This window comes from Gymnoscopelus braueri (assembly GCF_963280865.1).
Source record: "Gymnoscopelus braueri genome assembly, chromosome: 21".
Classification (NCBI taxonomy): domain Eukaryota; kingdom Metazoa; phylum Chordata; class Actinopteri; order Myctophiformes; family Myctophidae; genus Gymnoscopelus; species Gymnoscopelus braueri.
Genome location: NC_137623.1, coordinates 29,323,305 through 29,335,371, shown reverse-complemented (window position 1 = coordinate 29,335,371; position 12,067 = coordinate 29,323,305). Strand labels below are relative to the sequence as shown.

The 12,067-nt window shown below is 40.7% G+C and overlaps 1 protein-coding gene across 1 annotated transcript; it reads right to left on the bottom strand.

The window, feature by feature from the left end:
* Nucleotides 1–1,681: 1,681 nt before the first annotated feature.
* On the bottom strand, nucleotides 1,682–11,292 carry cldn11b (claudin 11b). The gene is given in 5 exon segments (XM_080418070.1): nucleotides 1,682–2,013; nucleotides 4,567–4,717; nucleotides 4,719–4,732; nucleotides 10,521–10,718; nucleotides 11,205–11,292. Coding segments are annotated over 5 exon segments (654 nt in total). The 5' UTR covers nucleotides 11,233–11,292; the 3' UTR covers nucleotides 1,682–1,750.
* Between the last annotated feature and the right edge of the window lie 775 nt (nucleotides 11,293–12,067).

Here is a 12,067-nt window from a genome sequence, read left to right as displayed (position 1 = left end):
AAAGAGGCGGTGCCATGGTTTTGCACTTTTTCTGTTTTTCATGTGTCTATGAGGCTGATAGAACTTCATTAAGCCCCCTGGTGGTGTTTTTATGGTGTTTTATGTCTTCTCTGACTATTTTGAGTTTCTACCTGGAGGCTGAAACCTTGAGGGTCAAACGTGCCAATAAAGAAATAGCGCTTTAGTGACATAGTAAAAACATACCCTCCCCCTCATTATCATAACACAACAGGTGTGGGCATGAGGAGGAGGGACTAGGACAGGTGGGTGGTGCTAAGGTGGTGGAGGAGGTGCTAAGGTGAGAACCAAGTATACTTAATGAACTGGAGGCGTGTCCACATAAAAACATAATTTTAACAATTTCTGTACACTTTTTTGAAAAAATCTTCCTCCTAGGATAACCATAATACCTGATGATTATGTTTTAGGGGGGGGGAGGGAATCTCAGAAAATCACGGCACCCCGTCTTTAACCCACCACAGTCAAATCCTTTTGAAATCCCTTTGTTTAACTCTCAGAGTTAAATGAACACTCAGGATTTGAGTGTGTCCATCATGGTACATCATTAAGACATGATAGCTGTACAGAATTAATTACAAGTCGTGAATTGAACAACCTTTGCCTGTTGAAGTTTTAGTTACTGAAAATGTGTACCCTAACCCTAACACAAAACATTCCCAAGCGTAACCATACTACTACTGTGCCTAACCTTAACAAACATTAATTACCCGAACATAACCAAATGTATGTACTGTATGTTCCCCTTGCAAGAGCCAATAAACATTTGGCATCTAATGTCACAGGAACTACAATATGAACATATGAACCAGCTGTAAGCTACAGTATATATATGGCGTAGTAGCACCAAGGTATCAGAATGTTTTTAGCTGACTAAAGGTCCAAACACCAGCTTTTCTCTTCAATCACGATCCCTAGAACAACTACAAAATATAGCTACATACAGTGTCAATGTACTGACATTTTCTGAAATTCAAGAAAGAGACTCATGGTTCAAAAGTGGTGGAAGAAGTAGATTTATTACTTAAGTTGAAGTAGCAATACCATAATATGAAAATACTCTAGTAAGGGTCATGTATTCAAAATGTACTTGAGTAAAAGTACAACAGTATTGGCATCAAAACATACTTACACTTACAGTAACAAAGTAAAAGTACTCAAATGTTTCAAAAATGTATCAAACATTTTCTAAAATAGCTAACCTTGTAGATCAGCTATTTTCAAATAGCCAAAGTATAAAATAGGGCTAACATGGTTAATGCATGTTTTGTATTGATAATCTAAATCTGCAAAGTAACTAGTAACTAAAGTTTTTAAATAACTAGTGGAGTAAAAAGTACAATATTTGCCTCTAGAATGCAGTGGTGTAGAAATATGAAGTATTGAAAAATTGTAAAGTAAGTATACCTAAAAATTGTACTTACGTAACAGTACTTGAGTAAATGTACGTAGTTACTTTCCACCAGGGATGTTCAACACAAAAACTTCAGTAACAAAGAAGGTAACAGACTTGGCTATAATCAGCCAGTGTCTACATGCTTCTATCCAACATCAGAGCTTTGATTGGACAGGGTAGGTTATAACTACACAATACAAAAAACGTCAATCAGAACTTCGGATTGGGCGGTATCAGAACTTTTTTCCGGACATGCCATCCAAAAAAAAGTTCTGATGTCGAATGGTTTATTATTTTGAAGCATGTAGCCCCCTTTAGCGTGCACTCCTCTCCCTTTCACACGTGCACGCTCTTTGCGTGGTTGGCCGGGGGGTCGAGGGTTGCAGACATGCCCCCCTGCCTGGAGTAGTAGAAGCTGTTCTCCCGGCGTGGGTTGGCAGTAGGGTCGATGCCGTTGCAGCACAGGATGGCAGAGCCCCCCAAGAGGCAGAGGCCGGAGCCCACCCAGCCGGCGTAGAGGGAGAAACCGAACGACATCAGGCCCTCGCTCTGGTGAGCGCCGATGGGGAACCAGACGGTTGCAACAACGCCACAGATGGCTATTAGGAGAGAGAAATGATAGGTAAGCTTAATTGATAATAATAATTGATTTTAATTCGGGCTAAACATTTTAATTGCAAAGATAGCCGATGTACAAGCTCATAGATTGGCTTTTTTACATCTTTTGTGCGACACTGTTCTACCAAAAAAATAATAATAATGGTCAATCATATCAAATTTGTTGAGTATAAATGTTTTTGTTTCAATTCGTTGATATAATAAAAACAAAACAATATTTTACGATGCAGCTGGTAGCAGGCAGTGAAATTCTTGTACTTTCAGCTTCCTCAACAGTGTGGACGAAAAAATAAGGTAAAATACAGTCAATAATTATGTCAGAATAAATAGAAATGGGAATAAAAATAGCGATCAAATAAAAAGTTAAGATAATGTAAAATTATGAAGGCTAATATAAGATATTTCAAAAAATCCTATCCACTACTACTGTAGGAATGGTGATTTTCCTGTGTGTGTGCGCGTGCGTGCGTGCGTGCGTGTACACGTGTGTACGTGTGTGTACGCTCGCGCGCGTTCAGCTCTCACTCTGACTGTGTCCTCTATGTCCCCAAGCCTGACAGGGACTACATGTCCTCCCCCAGAGGAAGCAGGCCTCGCTGAGAGAGCAGCCCAGGCAGGATGAGGCGAGGCTGGGCTTCACCCTGACCCTCCTTCCCCTGACCCCTCCACACCTGCTGCTAGCACTGCTTCAGCTATGACATAAACCAGGAGTTCTCAGCCAAGGGTTTGTGAACAAACCCTGGCTGAGAATACTGTATATACTGTAGGGGAGGACACAGGTGAACTCCATTGGAAAAGGTGTGTCCCCTCCCCTTGCATGAGAGGGGCAGGCAATTCTCCCAGGGTATCTTGATTGAAGACACACCTCTTCCAATGGAGTTAAATCTATGGTTAACTCCCTATTCACCTTATCCCTGGCCACGCCTCCTGTGGGGATCAAGGGGTTTCCTGTTTACCATAGACACACACGACCGGAAGCGGAAGGCCTACAAATCCACGCCCACTTTTGACACAGCGCCGCTACTCGGGGTCCGTTAGAATGATGAACTGCAGCTCTCAATGCAATCTCTATGAGAGGCATTGTAAAATACCGTAATTTCACTGGTTAACTACTGAGGCTGTAGCGATTTTTTTTTGTGTTCTAATAAACTGTCCCATTTGTTTAATTTGTCCTTTTTAATGTCCCATATCTGTCATCTCGATATACTACCCACAATATACTATAATATACTCCATCAGTATGTCAAAACCGCTAGCATCGGAGATCTAGAGTTTAAGTGGTCACAATTTTGAGGTACCTTTAACTTTACTTGAGTAATTCCATTTTTCAATACTTTAATACTTCTACTCCACTACATCTCAGATAATGTAAATATCGTACATATTGTACTTAAATATTGTACTTTTTACTCCACTAGAATTATTTGATAATTTAGTTAGAAGTCACTTTGCAGATTTAGATTATTATTACAAAACATATAACCAATTAGCAATTAGGCACTATTTTTATACCACTCGAAAATAGACGATCCATAACCTCACAACGCATCGCGATGCAATGCGTTGTGAACTTGTAGATCTGCTATTTTCGAAAGACTTTGACAATTATTTTTTACTTTTGAAAAAACGCAGGACATTCTCCATAAATAGTACCTTTACTTTTGGTACTTTAAGTATATTTTGATGGCAATATCTTTTACTTTTACTCAATTTTAAATACTTGAATACTCTTTTATTCTTGGGTGGGGTTGACGAAAGGGCCTTTCTGTTTGGAGTTTGCATGTTCTCCCTGTGTCCCCTAGGGTAGGTACCCTCACAAAAACATGCAGTAATCCTGGTCTCTATACTGCCTCCCACTGGTCAGCCGTTGCGCCTGATGGAGGGGAAAGGAACTAGTTGGAATAACGTGTTCCTTCCACGCGCTACGTCCAACTGGGGAAACTCCCCCCTGTCAGGTGATAAGAGCGGCTTGCTAGCTCCTCATGCATTGAAGGAGGCATGAGCTCAGTTCTGGGCTCTCCCTAGGCTGGCAGAGGGAGAGTAGCACCCAGGATTACATAGGCAATGTAATGTTCATAGTTGAAAAAATGGGTTACAAAATTGTGGGATAAACATTTAGAATCTAGAAAACAGACTATTTCAATATTTTGGTATTGCTACTTTTACTTGAAAGAGTATTTCTTCCACTACTGTGGCATTCTCTCTGGTGTCATGTGTGTGTACTGTAGCCCTGCCTGAAGCCAGCCAGGTCCATCCACTGTCCCCCGGGCTATGGACCACGGAGACCTGGGTTAAATTTGGTTCCAAATCCCAGAAAGGACATGAAAGTTATGGATACTAGCAGCTTTGACTAACGACATGAGAGATCACCAAGTACTTAATGTATGTACCCCAACTAGTATAGTGTGAAGTAGTTTTGTAGTGTATACTTTATATCATTGGTTCCAGGGGTCCTTGGGGGAATGTTTGAGAACCAGTGCTATATATACCAGTGTAATTTCGGCCTACATAGCATGGCGTCAGTCCTTACATACCCATGATCAACATGAGAACCCCTCCCACTCGGGCTCTGCGCTGTTTGATTTCCGATGTGTCGTTGACCAGTCTGACGCAGGGCATGGACATGAGCACCAACAGCATGGCTGGCAGACCCAGTATAGACGCACAGATCATCAGAGCACGCGCCCGTCTGGATGTAAGCTGAGGGGCGAGACAGATAAAACCAGAGAGAGACAGACGTAGTTACACAAGCGGAGAAAAAGATTGAATGCAAAGAAGAATAGAATTACATAGGTCTTATTTGAACGAATAAAGCATGATTTTAACCAATATTTGGAGTATGTTTATACAATATTGCAGTGGGCCCCCCAGGGGGTCCTTGAAGGGTTCCAGGGGGTCCCCAGTAAAATCTAATTAATATTGTGTCACAATTTGTTAAAACACTTAACCTATCTCATACTATGGCTATTCAAAAATAGCTGATCTACAAGCTCACTAAGTGTCGTGATGCGACTTGTCTGTTTTTGTGTGCTTGTAGATCTGCTCTTTTTAAAGAATCAGAAAAATCTTGAAAACAATCTGAAAATCTTTGAATTATTTAGAAGTTTTTCTCTTCCACTGTACTCTTCCAGTAAGAAATGACAAACCCAGTGTCGGATAGGTGGGCACTGTCTGGTTGACATGTCAACAATGATGTTTGAAGCAGACGGCACACCGGATTGGATATGTGCCCGCCATCTTTATTACGGGGCCAGAGCTCTCAGCTCTGGACCTGTTTTAATGTTCCCCTCTTTTTTCTTCTCCCACTTTTGGCATACGCTTTTTACGAAACTTGGCCATATGGTAGATGGTCATGAAAAACTATCAAGAAATAATTCTCACAATCTTTCGTCAAAAGGTGGCGCTATAGCAAAATGCCAACTTTGAACAGGTACAACTCATGCCCTGTTTGACCTACAGCCATGAAACTTCAATATACATATGCGTCTACTCATGATCAACAACTTTCGAACTCTGACTTTTGACCTCTGACCTTTAGATCTCCCACCATTTTGAATAATATGAAAAACAGTTAAAACCTATCTCCTCCTGGGATTTTTTAGTAATCTGCACGAAACGTTTTACACATGAACTTTGAACCTATGCCGAAAAACTGATGCAAAAGATTTTCCATAAGTGAAAAAATGAAGCTTTAATGAGCCAATGAATATTGCAGTTTTATGACAATTATTCATCTGCCCCTAACACATACATGCAGACTCACATTTCTTTGAAACTTTGCGGTAATGTTGAGGGTCATTCCAAATATCACTGAAACCAATCTTACTCCAATTGGTCAAAGGGGGGCGCTATAGCGATTTTTTTAAATGCAAACTTTAAACAGGCAAAAGTCATGCCTCGTTTGGCCGACAGCCATTAAACCTGCTTACACATGTGCCTTGACTCATGAGGAACACATGTATCACGTTAACCAGTAAGCTCCGCCCTTAGATTGTCTGCAATTTTGAGCAGTTTGAAAAACACTTAAACCAGGATTTTTCAGCTATTTGCGTGAAACTGTATCATCTGTGTGATCTCCTTTTTCACAGGTTCTTGTCTGTTGGTCCAATGGCTTCTCCCTTAAGCGAGTGCCTCACGACCGCAAGGTTGCCGGTTCAAGCCTCACTTGATGCAGACTCATTAAGTCAGACTCATTTAAGTTGAATTGCAAAAAACATGACTGTATCAATGAATACATATGCAAACGGTAAAGATAACATGAAATGCTTATTTGAGAGTATGTTTTTTCAATGTATGACGTACTTCATTGTGAAAATATCCGATCTACAATCTCACAACTTTTCAGATAGCAACGTTTTGTGAGCTTGTAGATCGGCTGCTTTCACTGGTTTCGGTTTCGAGGAGACATACAATTTCTCTATTGGTAAATGGTTTGTGAACGAGTGATCTTAGTGTTTAGTGAAACAGGGGCTTGGTTCATGACAGAAGGCAAAAGTGTATGATCTTCAACAGACAACTTCAGCCTGGATGAAGCTATAGCACTACTTGTAGTGTCTCATTCTGTGAGTCCGAAGGTTGAGAGTTTGATTCCTGTCAATGGCAATAGGTTGAGCTGTCTGTTTCTCTCACCTCTGTCTGTCTATCTGGCTCTGTCTGTAGGTGGGTCATTCCACTTTTCAATTGCATCGCACAAAACATGACTGCATCAAATAATGCATGTGCAATTTTTTTAAGACATACAATCTAATATTTAATTCAGACACTGTGAAACCACATGTTGCTTTCAACTTGGGCAGGATGTAAAATGTCATCTCTCTCTCTCTCTCTCTCTCTCTCTCTCACTCTCTCTCTCTCTCTTCTCTCTCTCTCTCTCTCTCTCTCTCTCTCTCTCTCTCTCTCTCTCTCTCTCCATCTCTCTCTCTCTCTCTCTCTCTCTCTCTCTCTCTCTCTCTCTCTCTCTCTCTCTCTCTCTCTCTCTCATTCACCAGGTCAGGTCTGTTGGTCCAATGGCTTCTCGCTTAAGTGTGTGCCTTAGAACCTCAAGGTTGCCAGTTCAAGCCCCACTTGATGCAGACTTCATTTAAGTTGCATTGCACACAACATGATTGTGTCAATTAATGCAAGTGCAATTGTTAAAGATAACCTGAAATGCTTATTTGAGAGTATGTCTTTTCAATGTATGACCATAGTTCATTCTGAAAATAGCCGATCTACAATCTCAAAACTTTTCAGATAGCAACGTGTTTCTGAGCTTGTAGATCGGCTGCTTTCACTGGTTCACTTTTATCTTCAACAGACAACCTCAGCCTGTACAAAGCTATAGCACTATAGGTAGTGTTGCAGCTTGTCAATCCGAAGGTTCAGGGTTCGATTCCTGTTAATGGCAATAGGTTGAGATGTCAATTCCGCTTCCATCTCTCTTCAATCTATTATGTTTCCAAGTCTCTCTCTCTCTCTTCAATCTATTCCGTTTCCATGTCTCTCTCGCTCTCTCCCTCTCTCCCTTCAATCTATTCCGTTTCCATGTCTCTCTCTCTCTCTTCAATCTATTCCGTTTCCATGTCTCTCTCGATCTCTTCAATCTATTCCGTTTCCATCTCTCTCTCTCTCTCGTCTCTCTCTTCTCTCTCTCTCTCTTCTCTCTCTCTCTCTCTCTCTCTCTCTCTCTCTCTCTCTCTCTCTCCTCTCTCTCTCTCTCTCATATTCACCAGGTCAGGTCTGTTGGTCCAATGGCTTCTCGCTTAAGTGTGTGCCTTAGAACCTCAAGGTTGCCAGTTCAAGCCCCACTTGATGCAGACTTCATTTAAGTTGCATTGCACACAACATGATTGTGTCAATTAATGCAAATGCAATTGTTAAAGATAACCTGAAATGCTTATTTGAGAGTATGTCTTTTCAATGTATGACATAGTTCATTCTGAAAATAGCCGATCTACAATCTCAAAACTTTTCAGATAGCAACGTGTTTCTGAGCTTGTAGATCGGCTGCTTTCACTGGTTCACTTTTATCTTCAACAGACAACCTCAGCCTGTACAAAGCTATAGCACTATAGGTAGTGTTGCAGCTTGTCAATCCGAAGGTTCAGGGTTCGATTCCTGTTAATGGCAATAGGTTGAGATGTCAATTCCGCTTCCATCTCTCTTCAATCTATTATGTTTCCAAGTCTCTCTCTCTCTCTTCAATCTATTCCGTTTCCATGTCTCTCTCTCTCTTCAATCTATTCCGTTTCCATCTCTCTCTCTCTCTCTCTCTCTCTCTCTCTCTCTCTCTCTCTCTCTCTCAATCTATTCCGTTTCCATGTCTCTTTCTCTCTCTCTCTCTCTCTCTCTCTCTCTCTCTCTCTCTCTCTCTCTCTCTCTCTCTCTCTCTTCAATCTATTCCATTTCCATGTCTGTCTCTCTCTCTCTCTCTCTTCTCTCTCTCTCTCTCTCTCTCTCTCTTCAATCTATTCCGTTTCCATGTCTCTTTCTCTCTCTCTCTCTTCAATCTATTCCGTTTCCATGTCTCTCTCTCTCTTCAATCTATTCCGTTTCCATGTCTCTCTCTCTCTCTCTCTCTCTCTCTTTCTCTTCAATCTATTCCGTTTCTCTCTCTCTCTCTTTCTCTTCAATCTATTCCGTCTCTCTCTCTCTCTCTCTTCAATCTATTCCGTCTCTCTCTCTCTCTCTCTTCAATCTATTCCGTCTCTCTCTCTCTTCAATCTAATCCGTCTCTCTCTCTCTCTCTTCTCTCTCTCTCTCTCTCTCTCTCTCTCTCTCTCTCTCTCTCTCTCTCTATTCACTGGCCCCGTATTATCGCTGCTTGCAGCTATATTTGGAGTTGGAATTGCCTCTCTACACCCTCCAGATAGGGATCAACGGAATGTAAACATTATAGGTTTGATGACATTGTTTGCGGAAATAGGGAGAGAACATCAACACCTCCAATATGCTGCATAAGGCAGTGGTTCTCAAACATTTTCATCTTCCAAATTGATACATATTATGCTGAGGACCCCCATTTGAGAAGGTTTTTGTTGTTACTTTAGATATAGTGCAGACTTTTACAACTGTCTACTTTAGATGAGAAGAACAGTGGAGAGAGTGATCTGAATGATCTGAATTGTGATTCAATTCTCTCATTGGGCTAATAACAGTGAAATTACACTGTTCCTCATTTTGCTGAGGACCCCCTGGAACCCATTCAAGGACCCCTGGGGGTCTCATTTTGAGAACCACTTGCTTAAGTTATAGTCAAATGTTTGGGCCCACACACACCTCTGAGTCGTGTACACACACACACACACACACACACACACACACACACACACACGCGCGCACACGCACACGCACACGCACACGCACACGCACACGCACAGACAGACAGACAGACAGACAGACAGACAGACAGACAGACACACACGACACACACACAAATGTAGATGAGCAAAGGGAATTCCTAAAAATCTGTTATTCATTTAACATACATACATAGTCCTCAACTGCTTTGATGAACCATTTCAAATACAGTGCAACTTTTTAATCTGGTAACCATTGCATGCATGTATACATAATTCAGCTCTCTCCCCCTCACCCACATAGCAGATCTACAAGTTCACAGTGTGATGCATTGTGAGCTTTGTAGATCTGCTGTTTTCGCTACTTTTGAAAATGTCTTTGACATTGTTTTGAATTAGATTTATTTTCTCCCATCAGGATGAGGGATAATTATTTTTAGCACTGTATAGCACACATAGTGACTGCACCATTCAACAGAACATAAACATGAACATCTAAGCACTCTAAACAAGTGTTATTTTAACAACACATGATATGCATATATGTATAATCTCTCCAATTTGCACACCGAATTTAACCTCTCTCATTCACCCACTCACTTTGACATGTTTTTTTTTGTTACCCATCACTTTGGAGGTTTTCCACGTTCACATATTTGCACACCACAGTATTACCTGGCAGTGGTGTAAAGTAACTAAGTACATTTACTCAAGTACTTTTGAGGTATTTTTACTTTACTGGAGAATTTCTAATTTTCTGTACTTTTACTTCTACTCCACTACATCTCAGAGGCAAATAATTACACCTTTACTCCACTACAATTATTTGAACACTTTAGTTACAAGTTACTTTGTAGATTTGGATTATTATTACAGAACAGTCGTTACAGACTTCAGCACTATATACATTTCGGGCCATTTGAAAATAGCCGATCTACAAGCTCACAAAACGTTGCATCACGACGCATTGTGAGCTTGTAGATCTGCTATTTTCGAAAGATTTTTATACATTTCATTCATTGTGAAATGGGACATTCTGCATAATGAGTACTTTCTACTTTTGGTACTTTAAATACATTTTGATACCAATACTTGTACTTTTACTCAAATACATTTTTAATTCCGGACTTCACAGATTATTTCTACATTGCAGTATTGATACTTTTACTTAAGTACAAAATGTGAGTACTTTTTCCACCACTGAGTGTTACCTGGTAAGGTGAGGATCTGGTTGAGGGCCACACAGTGGTAGAGTGCCGGTGAGATGACGCACTCGGCCCAGAGGCCCCGGGACCCCAGCTCATCCATGCGGACGCATGTGTTCACTGAGTAGTCGCAGGTTCGAACCCAGTCGTTGGTCGCTGTGCCGACGATCAGCCCGACCCAGCCTGCGCAACTCGCCATGATACCTGCAGTGGTGGAAAGTAACTAAGTACATTTACTCAAGTACTGTACTTAAGTACAATATTTTTTTTTACTTTACTGGAGTGTTTCCAATTTTCAGTGCTTTTACTTCTACTCCACTACATCTCAGAGGCAAATGTTGTACTTTTACTCAACTACAATTATTTGAAAACTTTAGTTACTTGTTACTTTGTAGATTTGGATTATTATTACAAAACATACATTACTCACTTCAGTCATATATACATTTCTACAAGCTATTTCAAAAGATTTTTGTACATTTGAAAGCCTTGTGAAATGGGACATTCTGCCTGATGAGTACTTTTACTTTTGTACTTTAAGTATATTTTGATACCAATACTTTTATACTTTTCCTCAAGTAAATGTTGAATTCCGGACTTTTACTTGTAAGAGATTATTTCTACATTGCAGTATTTTTACTTTTACTTAAGTAAAACATTTGAGTACTTTTCCCACCACTAGATGCCTACCTGTGATCTGCCTGCACATGAGCGCCATGGAACCGCCGTGCGTAATGCGCGCGTCCTGGAGAAATGATCGCCTCCAAATTGCAAAAACAAATAATAGTAAATAATGGTAAAGATGGAAATTGGAAAAGCTGATTTTGATATTCCAATTGTCTTCAGCTGTAGAGGGTAGAAATTCTTCTTTTCTTTTCCAGACACTGAAAAAAAATCCGATTTCTTCACTAGAATAAAGTGTAACTATTTATAAAGTTATAAGCTAAAACATGCATTTAAAAAAAAATTGAAATATGTAAATGTATATATCCTTTATTGCTGTAGATTGCGTTCGTGCGCCTCGGGCTGGTAGAAAAATGCACAGAATGGGATTGACAGGGTGTGGTAGGGAGGGAAAAAAACAACTTTCAGCCCGAATCTTAAACCAATCAGATCTCATCTCTGAGCCTATTCCTAACCTAAACCAGATATGGAGAACTGCATATCTTAGCTCAGGGGTCTTCAACAGGGGGTCCGGGACCCCTAGGGGGTCCTCAGAGTTACTACAGGGGGTCCCCCAAATTTTTGTGTGATAGGATTTAGTTTTTTTTACATTAACCACTTGAACCCTAGAATTCCTTTTCTAAGGGGAACATTAGCCGAAAATAGCAGATCTACAAGCTCTCAACGCCTCCCAGCTTGTTATTTTTGGCAAAGAGGCTATAGGTGTAGAGGGAAAAAAGAGCAGACTAAGTAAAAAAAATTACTTTCATCTGAAACACAATTTTATACAATATAGAGTAGGGGGTCCCTGCTTCATCTCTCTCTCAGCTAGGGGGTCCTTGGCCTGAAAACGTTGAAGACCCCTGTCTTAGCTACTTATGAAACAGACC